This window comes from Xiphophorus couchianus, chromosome 18 (assembly GCF_001444195.1).
Source record: "Xiphophorus couchianus chromosome 18, X_couchianus-1.0, whole genome shotgun sequence".
NCBI lineage: Eukaryota > Metazoa > Chordata > Actinopteri > Cyprinodontiformes > Poeciliidae > Xiphophorus > Xiphophorus couchianus.
The window spans coordinates 2,878,650-2,896,508 of record NC_040245.1 but is presented as its reverse complement, the minus strand read 5'-3'; the positions used below and the strand labels follow the sequence as shown (position 1 = coordinate 2,896,508).

The 17,859-nt window shown below is 38.4% G+C and overlaps 1 protein-coding gene across 3 annotated transcripts in view; it reads right to left on the bottom strand.

Annotated features, from left to right (window-relative positions):
- caln1 (calneuron 1) overlaps positions 1 to 15,919 on the bottom strand; it is an 80,180-nt gene extending 64,261 nt beyond the window's left edge. Inside the window, exons 1-2 of one of the 3 annotated variants that reach the window (XM_027999641.1) lie at positions 15,428 to 15,919; positions 3,339 to 3,460 (exon numbers count right to left, since the gene is read on the bottom strand). In XM_027999641.1, coding sequence (XP_027855442.1) covers positions 3,339 to 3,453 — 115 coding nt within the window. In that variant the 5' untranslated portion in view covers positions 3,454 to 3,460; positions 15,428 to 15,919. Of the gene's footprint in view, positions 1 to 3,338; positions 3,461 to 3,541; positions 3,639 to 13,106; positions 14,155 to 15,427 lie in introns of those variants that run through there. The other 2 variants (XM_027999638.1, XM_027999639.1) reach the window with 2 other exon arrangements.
- Between the last annotated feature and the right edge of the window lie 1,940 nt (positions 15,920 to 17,859).

Genomic DNA, 17,859 nt, shown 5'->3' with positions numbered 1-17,859 from the left:
AACTTCAGAAGATTTGCCTTTACCTTTACAGAGCTCTTTGGTTCCTCCTATCAGTCTGTAGCTTCTCATATTGAGGTCAAAGTTCAGATCTACCATAACTGACTGACACCTGCTGGCCTCAGGTTTGCAACCAGCTTGTGACTGAGAAACCAGTAACCTCCTCCCAGATGATGACATGAACTTATGAACTTGTTAGTTCCTCTGTCCATTTAGTAGCTGATATATTGTGAAAATCCGGTAGAAATGATTCACTAATCAGTCATGTTTACATAGAAACAACGAGGCTTTGTTTGTGAGACTTGCGGTCAGGTGGGTTGGTTGTGGACGGAGCTTGGTAAGGTCCATTAGGATGAGCTGTGGGTGTTTTTTTTGACACGCCATATATATATAACATATATTTTGGACAAATTTAATCATATACAGCATTTCATGAGTAAATTTGCTGTGTTCTGTGTATGTTTTTAACTGTTAATGTTAAAATTTCATACGTTTTTTATTGAAAGAAACTGGTTTGGAAAAATGTTCTTTTGCCTGATTTTGTTGTTTTTTTGATAGTTATTTCAATCTGGAGAGACTCAGACGGAAAAAAGACAATTAGAAGAGTTTATTGACAAACAGGATTTAAAGTCTTTGGCGCTCGGGCCCCGGCTGGGGATAACGGTTATCGCAGCGTTAGTGATAAGCTTCAGATGAGCATCCCCGATGCCGATAGGAACGTCGTCCCTCAGGGGCCCGGCACTGGTGGTGGCAGTTGAAGAAGGGTGCGGGCCTCAGGACCGGGCGAATGGAGGAGGGGTGGTGGTGGGTTGAGCTTGGCTGGAGAGCGAAGGACGCCATGAATGAAGGTCCTTATCAGCTGGGACTTGGACGTGACGAGGCTTGGTCCAGCGTTGATAGGCCGACGTCTGTAGGCGGGTCGCTTCAATTAGCAGATCCCGGTGGGGATAAAAGAGTCTTCCAGTTTGAATTTGCGCCTAGGCTTCATATGAATTATTGTCATTTTGATCCTTAAAATACCAAAATTTCCACTTAACTTTATGGTCCGTTTGATGATGTAAATGTTTTATATTAAATGATTGATAACTTGATCCGTTACTCAAAATTTGAGTAGACTTTTTATCAAATACTTTTAAAATCTTACTTGAATGCAACTTTTGGAGACCCTCCCCAAAATTAAATCTATTTAAGCAAAGTACAGATACATGAAAAACATACTTAAGTACAGAAACAAAGTACTGCTGGGCGCTTCATGCATAAACAAACAGAACACATCTGTCAACTTTGGTCCTTTCCATTATATTAGAAAGAAGTTGATTAATTGTTTGAGGCACTAAAGACTCTGTTCCCCTTTCAGCCGCTTGCAAAAACAAACTAATAGCCTCTCAGCTCCAGGTGTTTCGTGATGCCATCAATCCAGCATGGCGCGCACGGTAAATCCTTTTACAGTAATTATTCTGTTGACAGGCAGCAGTTAGCCAGTCAGAGTGTTTTCAAATGGAACCCGTATGAATCGTCTTCGCTCCCGACAATTTCCTACCTGCCAAACAACACAGGCCCGTTGAAACTAGGAGTGAGGAATTCATACTTCGCAGGTTCCTTCATGCATATTAAAGCTCGACCCTGACAGAGTACCTGGCCATTACCGCGCGCCGCGCTGCCAATTTTCCAGGCGGCAGCAGCTTAATGCCGCATCAGTGGATTAATATTTTTGGAACGAGGGGGGAAGTCTAGTTTGCCTGTGAGGCTGCCGCTGCTGACTCCAGCAGACTGTTATTGATCAGGTAGATGTTGTACAGAGCCGGGTGATTACTCTCAGACAGGCTAGAAAACAAAAGGTTCATAAAGAGCGAGAGGAGGCACAGCAGAAATTATACTGGAAGACAGATTGTTCTGTGAGAGTTAAAAACAGACCAGGATGAGTTTATGCTGCACCATTTTAAAGCTTAAAACAAACCAAAGTTTTATTTTCCTCTTTTTGACCTTTAAAAAACAGAATCTGGGTCGGTAGCAACTTTTCTGCTTTTTACACTCACTGCAAAACGCAAAATCTTACCAATTATTTTTGATCTAGTTTTTACTGCAAATATCTCTTGTTTACTTGAAATAACAACTTTCAGCCTCTGTGCAACAGAAATCTGGAATAAACTTCCAGAAAACTCTAAAACAGCCGAAACACAGAGTTCCTTTAAATCAAAGTTAAAACCCACCAGTTTAGAGTTGTTTTGATTAATAGTTACTGGAACACTGATCAACATATTTGACCAATACATTTGAGGTGTATTGATTATTTTTGATGACGACATTCATCAAAACGCAATGCTTGGTTTCTAAATTGGTTTCTCTTTATGTTGTTTTTATGACTTTTTATTTTTGTTTTGTTATGATGTAAAGCACTTTGAGATGCTTTGTTGCTGTTGTACAAATAAATTTGGACTAAAATGACTGAAAATGACCAAAAATAAATACAATTTTAAAGTGAACACTGCAAAAACACAAAATATTACCAATTATTTTGATCTAGCTTCTAGTGCAAATATCTTTGTTTACTTGAAATAAGACAAAACTACAAGTAATTTTTCAGCAAGATATCTGAGCTTGTTTTCAGTCAATAATTCCTTCATATTGACATAAAAGTATTAGATCCTAAGGAGGACAGAAAATTGATTGAGAATATTTATCTTGTATTAAGACATTTTAAATTTAAAAAAGCTGCTATATCTTGCTCAAAAGTTACTTGTAAGATAGATTTGTCTTATTTCAAGAACATGAAGATATTTACACTGGAAACTAGACAAAAATACTTTTATGTTTTTGCAGTGCTGCAGGTTTAGTACTTTGAAAAACAAAAAGTTTCTTTAACAGCAGTAACTTGTATGCACTGGGGCTTACATCTTCTTGCTAAATAAGTTTGCCCATGTTTATTTCCAAAGGGTTTTCCATTTGTACTCAACATTTCTGCTGCTTTTCTATTTCAGGCAGCGGTTTGCTGTAGTTCTGACCGTAAGCTGGCATGAAGTGTAACAAAGAACAGAGCAAAGGTTTGTTTGCTGTGATTAGTATGCAGCAGTGTGTTTCAGTGTCCAGCCATTTTCCTCAAAGTGTTTTTTGTTTTTCACAGAAAGGACGTGCTTGAGTTACCTTGTCACAATAAATTGGTTTCAAATTGGTAAAACAGTGACTAAAGCTCGCGTCGTCAGCTTCTGAGAGCAAAACCAGATCGTCTTATTCCTCCCCACAAAAATACAAATATTCACACAGTAAATGCAAAGGCACCAAACACATGTGATCATCTTGAGGTGACGTGTTAAAAGCTGAGGCAGATGTGTGAAAAGCCTTACCGTCGAGCTCCTCCTCAGAGATGCTGGCCAGAACGTCGCTGTCGCTGTCGGACAGCGAGCGGCTCAAGTAGTTCCCCTTGTAGAGCAGACCTGCCGTCACATGGTGGAACGGCATCTTCTCTCTGACAGGCGACACAAACACGCATTAAGACGGCTGCAGACACCAACACACTGCACATCCAGTTAATCTGTTAATCACTTACACAACATGCATGTTTTCAGGTTTCATAGCTACTCAGAAATCTTAAAAATGTGACCTTCGACTGGTTTTCTTCCAGAGTTGGTTTTTATTCAGTTTATTCTGCATTTAGGCCAGAAGGTTTTGTGGAAGAGCAACTTCTTCCTTCCTTCTGGTTTGTTGTTTCTCTTTTGGCTTTCTTCTTTCCACTGATCCATAAAAGGTTAGCTCTAGTTTGTGATGTCACCGGGTGAGTCTGAACACAAACGAGAACAGATAACTGTACTGAAGAACGAGTAGCGCTACTTCAACATACTTTTACTCAAGTAAAAGTAAAAAGAGGCTATCCAAGAAATTACTCGAGTAAGAGTAAAAAAGTATTTGGTAAAAAGTCGACTCAAGTACCGAGTAACTGATCAAAATATCAATCATTTAACATTTAAAAATTACATCATCAGACGTACCAAAATATAAATTAAGTGGAGATTTTGGGGGGGTTGTAAGCAAAATGACAATAATTCAAACAAAAAACAAACTGTTTCTTGCATAATTGTCAAAACTGTCACACTGTCAGTAAATTATGGGACAGATAATCTGCAAAAAAAAACAAAAAAACTTCTTGTGGTCTTACATCCATCTGCAGAAATACGCCACTCCAGGTCAGAAACAACCAAACACAAGCCAGAAGGAGGGTTTTAGCGCTGTCAATCAGAGTAGAGTCTCTCTGATTGGCTGGCGCTGCGCTTCCAGTGGCAAAAGTTTAAATTTTCCAACTCCAGCGTTGGACGCTTGACGTGAGTCGAACACTGGAAATGCTTCCATCGCACAGCCATGACGCCCCTCGACATGTGACCACAGAGACTTTGAATGTAAACCAGACGCTCCTGATGCTCTAAATGCACCAAAAGTTATTTATGCGCTTTTAGCACATTTAGCAGTAACTTTAACGGTTGTTGGACTTGGATACCACTACCGTACCCTCATCTGAAACTACAGTTTAATCACTGGCATGCTGCCTTGTGTACAAAATTATTTTTCAAGCAAAGTTGCACATATTACGCCACAGTAAGGACAAAGGTGAAGCTAAAGTAAATTAGCATCTAAAGGGCGCTAGGAGAGCCACAAATGAAGCAGAACCTTTTCACTAAACGAGAAGCCTCCGGTGAGGGAGACTCAGGCAAAAGCTTAGTGTGTGAGCGCCAGCGTGCATGCATGCACTGTATGTGCAAATGAGTCTGAACTGGCAATTAATTATTCAATAATTTGAAGCTGAAGGACACAGAGGGGAAAAGTAAGAGCAAGGAGGGCAGAGAGATTGGAGAGATTCTGTTTTTCTCCTGGCTGGATTCAGGAGACAAACGATCAAATTCTGCTGAACGTCTTTCTGTGAGCATCTAAAGATCAAATGGAGATTTTTAAAGGTGCAGTATTATATAAAACTGCCTTTTTTGAGATGTATATCATGTTGTAATCAAAAACATACCTCTCAAACATGCCTAAGAAAATCTACATGGCAACCATTCAGCTGTGAAAAACGCCTGGGTGGACATAGCTCCGCCTTCAAGGCGCAGCTCCTCCTCAGTTTCCAAGCTTCTGTCTCCTTCAGACTAGCCAGCAGCAATTAGCAAACATCTGGCAGCTCATTAAAGGAGCTGCTTCTCAGTTTAACACTGGTAAAAACATTGTGAAAGGGTTAATAGAGGAGCCATGTTGTGATGACTTTCTGAAGGCGGAGATTCAGAAGAGCAGGAGCTTCTTAAAGTGACAGATGCCCAATTTGAAGGTGTTAAATTACAAAGTAAAATTTATTTGATATATACAGCATAGTTCCTTGATTTTGCTATAAAATGATCACACATGCCATGAAAATACACGATACTGCTCCTTTACGACTTCCCTATAAGGAGATTTAACAATTGCATTCTTGCTAGCTTAGCTACCCATCACAAACAGTGTGTGTGCATGAGTGTGTGTGTTGGGAGGTTGTACCCCCCTTTCGCTTTGTGACAGCAGCAGATTAGCGGCAGCCCTGCATGACCCTGAACAGCATTAAAGAGGACAGAAAACGGAAAATTTCAGCATTTAAAAAGCCTTGAGCTGTTTATCAGCGACGGATCCCTCCGGCCTGCTTAGAAACGCTGCTTCTCATTTGCATTAAGCGGGAGGGAAATAAAAAAAGTTTGCTGGTAAACTGTAATAAAAGATTAAACCAACAAGGCTGGATGCAAATCCGTCAGCAGAACGGCCATTTAAATAATAAATGAAGAGCCGCTTCACGTTTGGCAGCAGCAGTTTCTGCTGTGGGTATTATGACTTTCTGCCCAGGGCGGCAGAGCCAGGGGATTACCACAAGGCAGGACAGAAAACATTCAGTCTAATCAGGTTTTCTGGGAAGTCCAGTCTGTCTGTGGCTTTCTCAGCATATTCACTGTAGATATTCCAGCAGGAGTTGCTGAAGTTGAAGTTTATGACTCAAGAGGTTTGGGCTATTTTCTGTTTATGTGTTTTCAACATTTTTACCGTCTGTAATTCAAAGTACAGGACCTTCAGGCTGCTCAGACATTTTTAAAATAATTATTAAATATTAAATGCCTCAGCACCAAATTAGACATGAAAAGCACAAAGTTTTTGTTTCTTGCTGGATAAAAATACTCAACTTAGTGCTTTGATTTCTGTAATTTCTTTAACTCCGATACAGCTGTAAATTATTTTATTTTAAATGTAAATTATTGATGTGTTCAAACTGAAGCAAACATACATTCACAGTTATCAGGGAAAAAGGACATTTTGTTTTAATATTAGTCCAACAATTGTGTTTGTGTCACTTTAGAGGGTTTTTCCCCGTCTCCCTTCTTTTTCATTCTTCCAACTCGTCAGTTTAATAATCTAATCCAGATGTCTGCACCTCCACCTATTTCATGCAGATTTATTTTGTGCATAATGTGAAGCTTTTTCATTTCCTAATTCATCAATAATTCGCTCGTGTCCCAGCTCACGTCGTTCTGCTTTATAGCAAAGCAATCCATCGCGTTTTATATTCAACCCTGGTTCTGTGCAGCTTGCAGACGAATTGCTCTTAAAGTTCACCAAACTGAGCACAGAGCCGATAAGGAAGACATTTATAAAAATCAGAAGCAGTGATGTTGTATGATGGTAACTGTTGGCTTCTTCCCAAAATATTCTTAAGTTTTCAGCAATCGGTTTATTGGTTTGAATTTTCCACATCATTTCAATAGCAAGCATCAGCAACTTATGGTTAATTATTCCTTCAAAATGCTATTTTTAAGCACTACTTGGAGTTTTGAGAAGGTAATTTATATTTATGTAGTTGCATTTATTAGAAAGTCTCACAAATCAAAATAAATAAGAGAAATGGAGAAATTATACACAAGCAGCAGTTTCAGTATTACGCAGCAGCTTGGTTAAATGTTTGGCTAAAACTAACATTTACTCAGTTACATTTACTGGAGTAACATTTTTGTAAACATTTACTTTATTTTTACTGTTACTTTTACTTGAGTCATTTTATTATGAAGTATTTCTGCTCTTACTTGAGTAAAATTTCTGGATTTTCTACCCACTGAATGAAATACAAACATGTTTCAACCGGAAATTCACCAGACACAGACTCACACCTGCAGATTTTGTTAAAGTTTCATCAGTTTTCCATTGAAAGAAACTGATTTGGAAACATTTTCTTTAGTTACTTACATGAATTATTGTCATTTTGATCCTTAAAATACCAAAATTTCCACTTAACTTTATATTTTGGTCCATTTAATGATGTCATTTTTAAATAAATGACTGATAATTTGATCAGTTATACTTGAGTAGACAAATACTTTTTACTTTTACTCGAGTAAAAATAATATGTTGTAGTAGTGATACTTTTACCTGAGTACAGTTTTTGAGTACTCTGTCCACCTCTGAAAATGTTTCAAATGGATGACCAGTTTCATATGTCTGAAAATTACAGGGAATTCTTTCACTTTTTAATTTCAAAACTTTTCTATTCCCATGTTTGGATTGAATTATGGGGAAGATTCTTCATAGTTAGCCCAATTTCTAAGTGAAACACTTGACATTCTTCCAGTCAAGCTTTGGTTTTACCTTCCTAGCAACAGAGGCGCCAACTGCTCTGTGCCTGGAAGTAAACAAAAAGAGAAATAATCGTCTTTTTTTAATCCTTGGCTGAAAGATTTACCAGCTGTTTGAGTCACTAATGCATTCATCATATTTATTCACACATACCATCTTGCTTACAGGTTGGCGCTGACTCAGCAGGTACACGATTACTCTGTCTCCAGCTTTTACTCCAGGTTTGAAAAAAAAAATAAATAAAAGATTGTGGCGGATGATAAATAAATAACTCCACTGTGTAGGTGTTGCTCGGCCTCACACATCAGCTCTTCATATCCAGATTCATTTTCTATCATTTTAAGACAGTACAAAAATATATATTTTTTCCAGTTTATGAGCAAAATATGCCACCAGTTGCTTAAATAAAGCAATCTTTACAACTTAACATCCTTAGATGTTACATGTTTACAGAAAAAAACAAATCAACAGTAGCCATTATATATATACTTAAGGTACTGCAATATTATTTCTATTTTTTCATTCTAAAATAAAATGACTTTGTTTCCAAGCTAATAAGAAAATGTAGATCTGAAAACCTGTTTCTGTTTGATATCAACAATATTGTAAAAGAGAAGTTTGTCAAAATGTTGGTTATTTATTCTTTGAATTCATTTTGTTTAGTTGTTTCTACAGACATTTATATTAAATTCTGTTGCGCTGCTCGCGACGGTTGGCGGTTACCATAGCAACCGGTAACTGACAGCTCCGCACCCTTTTTTTCTGTTGCCCTTCGCAAACTGCAGAGGGCATCAGGATCATCTTTTCTTTTACAGGAAGTAGCCATTATATTTTAGATAGATTTTAGACTAATTTAATAATATTCAGTGTTTCATGAGTAATTTTGTTGCGTTTTATGTACGTTTTTTAACTGTTTTTATCATTCTTAATGCTGTGCATTTTAGCTATGTTTAAATTTACAACTGCTAACAGCTGTTAGCTAGCAGCTAACTGCTGCTAACTGCTCATTGGGAGTTATTGCTCTGTACTTTGTTTAGGGTTATTTATTGTATTTTATTTAATGTACAGAAGCTGCTGGGCTGATTTTAACCACCATCTTGATTTCAATCTTTTCTTATAATGAATCCGGTGAACCTGAGAGTTTCTGCTGAGACGATCAAACACTGAGTGCCTTTAAATCTAGACTGAAAACCCACATGATTAGAGTTGGTTTTGAGCAACAATCAATGAAAAATTAATCAACAATCTGTTGCGTAATGATGGCAATGGACAAAATATAATGCTTCGTTTGTTGACTGTGAGCTCTATAACTTTGTATTTTTATGATGTAAGGCACTTTAAAATACCTTGTTGCTGAAAGGTGCTACACAAATAAAACTTGACTGAAGGGTTACAAAAGCATAACATCTTACCAAGTGTTTTATTTTTTTTCCACTGAAAATATCTTTGTTTGTTTGAAATCAGATTAAGCTCATTTACAAAGAACTTTTCAGCAAGATAGAGGTTTATATTGATAATATAGGCAGATTATTTCACTTATAACATGGGCAAAATGTATTGTTATAAGTAAAAGAACAGTAAAATAAGTGAAGATTATTCACTGAATCAGGCCATGAAACTTTTCTTCTCCGTAATCTAGATTTGTTTAACAACTTCTGACTATAAATGCAGCAGAAATCAAATGTATTTCAAGTTTACAGCAGGATTTCTAAAAAGCCTCTAAATCCTCAGTACCTTGATTTGATTTGGGTTTTTTTTTGTTTGTTTCTCACATGAAATGCATGAAATGAGGAAACCAAATAAAGCAAAAACTAAAGACAAACAATAATGTAGACAGAAGCACAAACTGGATATGGCACCTTACTAGGCTGCTATATCGTACAGCCATAATTTACTCTAACATCTCATAATAAAATCTTTATTAATTCAGAAGATGAAACATGAGCTAAAGGGGAGAAAACATGAAGCAGTTTGTAAAGAACAGAGCCTGCTTTGGTGTCATTATGCTGATTGAATGGATCAAAGTTTCCCAGTTGAAGGGAAGCGGTTTGCCCTTCAGAATAAAAGCGTTAAATCAGGACGTTATCTCAGCGTTACGCAGAACTGACTGCTTAAAGGTTTCCTGACAGTTACCTTTATAGAATAGTTATTTATTTTGTCGTCAATCTTAAAGCGGCAGGTTTATTATTATACAGGGATTGAACAGGCAGATGAAACCTGCCCCGGTTTTATGGGCTGCAGCTCATTGACTTATTTAATCGGAGGGAGGCATCAGCGCCGGCCGTTATTCAGAGGAACCTTCAGTCAGGAGTCGGTGTGAAGCTCCAGGCGAAGGTCCGACTTCACAAGACACGATTCTTCCTGCTGCCTGAGACTGAAACCATTTAACTCAAACTTTACGATCTCCTATGTTAAAAAAAATTAAGCTCCAATATGCTGTGACTGACCTGTTACAGCAAAGTTAATGAACCAAACTGGAAATTTAAGTTCATCTGTTTTTAAGATCCTCCCCAGGATATATTGATAAAACACATTAAACTACTAAAACTTTAGTAAGCAGCCACACCTGAATTCGATTTCTTAAATTTAAATGATGTTGAGCAGATTGATCGATTCCTCCAGGGTTCCACGATTGTTTTTCTGGAAGCCAAATTTGACCCACAGGCCTTGGATTTTCAAATTTTCTTTAAAAACAGATCTTTTGACCACTAAATTGCACTTTACATTTACTACTGTTCCTGGAGCATTTTTATCTGTCACATTTTTCCTTCCACACAATTTTCCATTAACATACTTAGATGCAGGACTCAAAGACCTGCAGCTGCTTGTGGAAGGAGTCAATGACTGCTGAACATTTGTTGAGTCAGCAGATTTCCACATGATTAGGTGATAATTTAACTTTTCTTTTTAAAAAATAATTACATTTAGTTATGAAACATTGTAACTTCTTGACAAACTGATGTTTTAGGTATATTTCTCCTTAACCAATAACCATCAAAATTAAGAGGATTAAACACTTGAACACGTCACTCTGTGTATAACAAGCCTTTATATGTTTTTCAGTATTACTGAAACATTTTGATGGTATTCTAATTTACTAACACATCAAAACAAACCTGTTAGCAAAGAGCCGTTAGCCGGACGCCTAGCATTCAGTAGAAGGTCACCTTAAGGACGATGCCTCTCTCAGGTTTTTGGTTTTCAGTTTTCAACATTCTGCTGCACATATTGATTTTAAACACCTTCCTCTGTCCTCCACTTGTCTGCTTTCTGAATTTATGGGGAGGGGAAACAATCAATTTTCTGTCCTCCTTAGATAAACAACCCAAAGCTATAGATTAAAAACACTTAAAAGTACAAGGAAGTCTGGTTCCTATAGAGGGACGTGACAGGAAGTGGGAAGTTGTTAAAACTTTTGCATGTGTGCAACTTTTCGATCTGTTGCTCCAACATTGTACTCAAGTACGAGCAGCACAACTTCAACATATTTTTACTCAAGTAAAAGCAAAAAGTATTTGGTAAAAAGTCTACTCAAGTATGATTGATCAGCTTATCAATCATTTGATATTTAAGAATTACATCATGAGACAGACCAAAATATAAAGTTAAGTGGAAATGTTGGTATTTTAAGGACTAAAATGACAATTATTTATATAAGTAGCAAAAAATTAATAAAGAAACTTTTTCCAAATCAGTTTCTTTCAATAGAAAACCTATGAAACTTTAACAGAAACTGCAGGTTTTTCCAGAGAAAATCCAGAGTTTTACTCAAGCAAAAGCAGAAATACTTCTTAATAAAGTTACTCAACGTACAGTGTAGTAAAAATTCTCCCTAAAAGTACTTTTTCTTTTGAAAAAACTTAAGTGTAATGGAGTAAACGTAACTAGTAACTACTCCACTCTGAATATTCCTGCAAATTCAAAGTCTTAAATATAAGTGAAACCAATTGGTTTGATTTTACATGAATCTGACGAGAAGTAAAGACTGGGAAGAAAAGCTCAAACTGTTTTTTCTATCCCTGTTAGGAATTTCCCATGAACTTAAAATAAAGCATCAGACTGAGAATAATTGCTTTATTCAAATATTCTCATAAAAGCAAATATAATGAGTTTCCCCTTCAGACTGGATTTATTTAGGATATTTCTCTTTAAAAATAAAATGAAACAACCACATTTCTTTGCTTTGGCTGCAGCTTTGATGAAGGAACAGACTGAATTACATCTCCTCCATCTCCAGGACAAAACCAAGTGAAAACAACACCAAGCTCTCGATCCAAGTCGCAATTTATCGACCGTTCTGATGCTTCGCCCACTTGGCAAACAGCCAAGAGTGTAAAGAGCTCCCTTCGCCACAGACGACATTTTCATGCACACAAAGTCTCATCCGGTCATTTAAGTTCCAGTCGTCTCCAGAAGTGACCAGAGCAGAAGGAGGCAGACCGAGGAGAGAGCAACCTGATGAAAAGAGCGGCTTTCTGCATGACAGGGAGGCCAGATGGCAGTTCCCTCCGTCAGACTCCGCAGCGCCGCAGCAATGGCCGGCACAGATGGGGACGCCACCGGGACACGGTGTACCGGCCGCCGGCCCTCGGGTCACAGAAACCAACTCTGGACAGGACCAAAGAAACGCTTTCACCCCGCACCACTCTGAGCTGAAGCACCAGAAAATGAATGAACTCATTTCTTCTCTGGTCACAGAGGAAGCTCAGTGTGCGTTCACTGCGTTTTAAACACGAGCTGCGTTCCCATCCGACGTACGAAAATAAGTTTGCTTAACGGAAACACTGCAATTTGAAAAAAAAAAAATCACATTTTTAGACAGAAATGCTTCTGTGCTAACATGACACAAAACAAAAACACGATTGCAAAATTGTGTTTTTGCAAAGTTAGCAGAATATCGACAGTTTTAATCGTAACGTTAATAATTCTGACTTTAAAATCTAATTTTCTAATTTTGTGAGAATTGGGATTATGTTTTTTTTATTTAAAAAAAGTTTCTGCGCAATCACAGAAAGTCACATGATCAACAGCTGTATGTTACTACTGGCAGAAACGACAAAGAAGATGACAGGAAGTGGCACTAATCCTCTTCCATACAATTCACAGAGCAAAAGCAGCAGGTTTAGACCCCCAAACACCAATCTGGACAATAATCTGGCAACGTGACGTTAATCTTTTCAATCATATTGATTTACTACCAGCAAAGTTTCCCTTAAAATGCCTAAAATTACTCTAAATTCAAAACCTCAGCAGCTCAGCAAACCAAGTCTTTCAATTTTCCACACCAAAAATTTGTTGTCAAAGTTTTTCCTTCTAATTAAAACAAACGAGTTTTCTCTCACAGCAGCCCATTACCATAAATGACGTGCAGGATTATTGACAAACTGCCTTATTAAAAACCCAACAAACAATCAAACAATCCCTGCAGCCCGATGAAGGAGGCAGCAGCTGTTTCCCGCAGCAGCAGCAGCCTCTGTGTTTCTCATCCTTACCCACACTGGTGGCTGGGGCTGAACTCTGGGGAACACTGCGGCGGCGCCGGCTCCCTGGCCGGACTCCCCGCCGCGTCCAGCGCCCCGTCCCTCAGGTACGGGTTCCCCGGCAGGTCCCCGTTCACCTCGGGGTGCGGCGCGCCTGTCTGGGGCTCGCTGACTTCCTCCTCCGTCTCCATCTGTCCACCTGAGGCTCAGAAGCAGGGTTGCCACCAGCGGCGCTGCCTCCGCACTCCGGGCAGCATCAGATCCCGGAAAGAAGCTGTTAATATCTGAGCAGCGGCGGTGGCAGCAGCAGGTACGGCGGATAATCTCACACTCCACTCCTCCTCTGTCTGTCTCTCTCACCAGCCCCCCGCCCCCACCTCTTTCTGCTCTCCCACTCGCAAACATTCCCCCACATGGGGAAACGGAGGAGGGCTCATTAATGAACCCCGGCGACTGACAGCGGCTGAGGAGTTGTTGAGGGAAATGAGAAAGAAACTCTGACAAAACCCCAAAAATGAGAAACAAACGCAGCTGAAACTATTAAAAAAAGAAGAAGAAGAAAGAGAGAGAGAGAGAAAGAGAAGTGAAGAGTGTTTTGCGTTCAGTCGGTGTTTGGCGCTCTTACAGTGCGCTCTGCAGGTCAGTGCAGGGAGGCAGAGAATCACACAGAGCGCCACCGCGTGGGGGGCGGCGGTCAGCAGGGGGTCCGCTGTTCCGCTCAGACCCTCCGACACACACACATACACACACACACACACTGTAATCACATCCATGCTGCGTTCTCCATCACAACGGCTGATTATAATATTCTGATTACAGCTCAGGATTCATGTTATTCAAATACAGCTCATGAGTTTATGGCTCTCTCCCTGGGGTGTCATCCATCCAGGGGCGGCGACTCACTCCAAAATGAAAAGCTACGTCAGCTGAATGAGTTTCCTGTTGTTCACCAGAAGGAGGAGCTGAGCTAAAGGGCTATTTCACAATTTTTGATTGGATCCAAAATGCATTTGATCTAAAATAATTGCACAAGAAGAACATGAACAGCTTTACACAAGATTTATGAGCTTGTGTAAAAAATAAATAAAAAATTATTAGAAAAAGCTCAAAAATGTTGAGGTTCATCTCAAAAATTTTCAGTAAAATATTGGATATTTCTGAGTTTCAAAATTCACTTTTTTTTCAATTTTTGGAAATTTCCTGAGTTTCAAAAGTGACAAAAATTCTAGAAAAAATATCCGACATTTCTGAGAAAAAAACCCTTAAAATTTCTGAGTTTCAAACGGGGTTTTTTAATTCAGAAATGTCAAAGTTTTATTCTCAAAAATGTCCTCGTTTTTCTAGAATATTTCCCAGTTTGAAAATAAATTTTTTTTTTCACTTTTGATATATTTGGTGTAAATATATGTGCATTTTTTCTGTGTACATCACCATAACTTATTCTATTTTTAACTAATTTTTAAAGTTATTTTTCTATTATTCTAAATAAAAATTGTTTTAACTCATTTTGTCTTTTTAAGAAGAAGAAGAAGAAGAATTACTTTATTCATCCCAGCAGGGAAATTATTTCGCAGTTACAGCAAGAATTATATTATTGTGCTTCAGAGCTGTTTTTTTATCATCAGAAATATCTAATTGTATTTTTGTCACAAAATTTAAACTGTTTTTCATTCTTTACTTCCAAACATATACTTAAAATAATTTATTGATATGTTATCATGTCCATATTACTGATTGCTTTGCTCCTTAACGCTAAACGGAAACGTTTCTGACCAGAAAAAGAGAAGAAGAAGGTCCAGCAACCGCTGTGGATAAAACTGCTGCAAAAACAATTATGGACTCTTAATAATTATTGTCAATAAAACTGAGAACAAGTTCATATTTCTTTTATCATGAGAAAATCTTGTAAAATAAATTTTAAATAAAATAAGTATTTTATATCGATCCATGTAGAAAAAACCATCGCTGGCACAACAGGTGGACAACTGTGTGATCTAACGCCTTCTGTGCAGCACACACACACACACACACACACACACACACACACACACACTAGTCCAGGGGTGGGCAATCCTGGTCCTCGAGGGCCGGTGTCCTGCTACTCTTAGATGTCTCCCTTGAAACACTCTTGGATCCAACAGCTGACTCACCTCCTAAGTGCAGTCCAGTTCTCCAGAGTCCTGCTAATGACCTCATTATTTGACTCAGGTGTGTTGAAGTAGAGATACATCTAAAAGTTGCAGGAGACCGGCCCTCGAGGCCTGGAGTTGCCCACCCCTGCGACTAGTCATTTCCCATCAGTAGTAGATTATTGCCTAATTTCCTGAACTTACCGTTGGGAGTGTTGAATGTCTGAAGGTTAACAGTCAAATCCTCGGATCAATGTCCGCGGAAGAATCCAGTTTATCCGCTCCGAGTCGGCGGCGCGGATCGATCCTCCTGACGGCAGAGAAAATGTTGGATTATTCCTTTATTATGACAGCGCGCCGCGGTCATTTCCTCCCAGGCTAAAGATAGAAAAAGGAAAATGTCACGCAAGCTGTTTGGCGTGTCTGTGGGTCCAGGTTGCTTTTATACGAGTTGGACCTTCAGCCCAAACTCTCATCAGCTTTCCAAAAAAAAATGTTGTTTTGATATCCGGTGGATAAATAAATAAATTACAAAGCATAAAACGAGTCACTCAGCATTTCCTCTGAGTGGCAGTCCACGCGGGACGGATCCACGCAAACAGGTGCAGAGCGGAGATTGATGAGAGCGCGGCGGCGCTGAAGAGACTCCAACACGCAGCCAGGCAGGACGCAGCGGATTGGCTGCGCTCACTCCGTCTGCAGCCACCCGTTCATCCTCTCATTCAGCCCGGAGAGAAAACCCGGACAGGAGGGGAAGGACAGGTCCTGATTGGTCCCGCATGTGTCTCCAACTTTCACTCGTGATGCGTTCAAGGTTCAAAAGCGTCTTAAACTCAACGGAGGAGCAGCGGGGACGCGTCCAACTGTTGTTTTTTGGTATATAGGCCTATATATATATTTTTAAAAACTTGGTAAAAATCAATGTTGAATGTGTTTGTTCGGGATATTTAATTCGAAATTTGGCCAATCAAACAATAACGCAAAGACAGGAGAAAAAATTGGTGAATTGAGATGATTGTCAAACACAGCATCTTACTGCTGATCTTGTTTTTAGTGCAAATATTGAAATAAGACAAAATTAAGTCACAAATAAGTTTTCAGCAAGAAACAGCAGCTTGAATAAAATACATAATTCCTTCATTTTTGGATAAATTTACATATAAATTCACAAAATACAACTTGACAAACCGTAACATTAATCCAAAACAAAATGAGTAAAATGTCTTCCGAATATGTTGGGTGACCATCAAAATGTCTAGAACATTATATACAGTATGTGCACATATGTCATTTTTGTGCATCGCTTGTACAAAATGCACAATAATTGTATATTTTATTTAATATACTTTTATAAAACCTTACAAAATAAATCTGAAAACATATTTTTATCTCCAAAGTAGCTACTCCTACAAAATCATTGAAAAGGCTAAACTTTTTTTAATTTCATGTTTTTCTAAGTAAAAAAAAACAGTAAATGGTAGCACTTAAAATGTATTGTCCTTTCAGAAACTTAAAGTTAATTCTGCATATTTTTGTGCTAATTATTTATTTTCAATAATAAACAGGAACGGCCACAAACATTGTTTACAAAACGCAACTTTAATTTATTTTCATGAGCAAACATAACTTTTAATTTATTCAGTTTAGAGTTGCAGATGTAACACTGATTGCAGACGCACTTTTCCATGCGAGTCTCATAAAATAAACATGTTTACGCTTCGTCTTACCGCTGTTGTTGTGAGGAGCGGCCATTTTGAAACGCGTGAGTTGCCTCCAGTTTTCCGGCTCGGACGGCGGTCCAGTGAAGATTACTCCAGTTAACTACAACTAACGAAATAACGGAAACTGAAACCGAGAAAACATTTTCGTTAACTGAAATAAATAAAAACGGAAACTGGAACTATATGGTGCATTTATAAAACTAACTAAAACACACCAAAGTTATAGATGTAATATTGTTTTCGTGTTTATAAATATATTTATTAGCCTTTCAAACTGATGTGAAAGGCTAATAAATATTAGCCCCCCCCAATAAGCAGTTTGTGTCAGCTGTCGGTAAATTATGGCGCACCATGCGCCCCCTAGTGGCTACGCTATGCTAGTCCACAAAATGGCGGGAGAAAACACCAGAGACAATTTGGTTGTTCAACTGAATACATAAAAAAATTGTTTTCTGCTGAGTATTCATTATCCAATCAATGCATACATAATCACAATACAATTCATTGACCTTTTTCAAATCTGAACCTAAAAATTAACCAAAGTATGAAATAACTAAAACCAGTAATATAGCTAATCAAAACTAAATTGAAATGAAACAATATTTAGCTAATACTAACTAATAAAAACCAGCAAATCCACGTTAAACAATAATTAAAACTGACTAACAGGAAGTCACAATGAAATAAAACAAAACCAGAATGAAAACCCTGGTTCCAGTTGACTTTTCAGACCTGGAAGCCGGAATTTCAGAATTCCGAGTAAAACTTGAACGCAGCATAAAACCACCAGGTGACCCTGAATCAGTTCTCTGCACAAAGCAAATGTTTATGTCTCTTATCTCCACGACGGAGCAAGGAAGGAGAGCGACGAGCCAACCACTCTGTGATGAATTACAACGTAAATCAGTGTGTTGG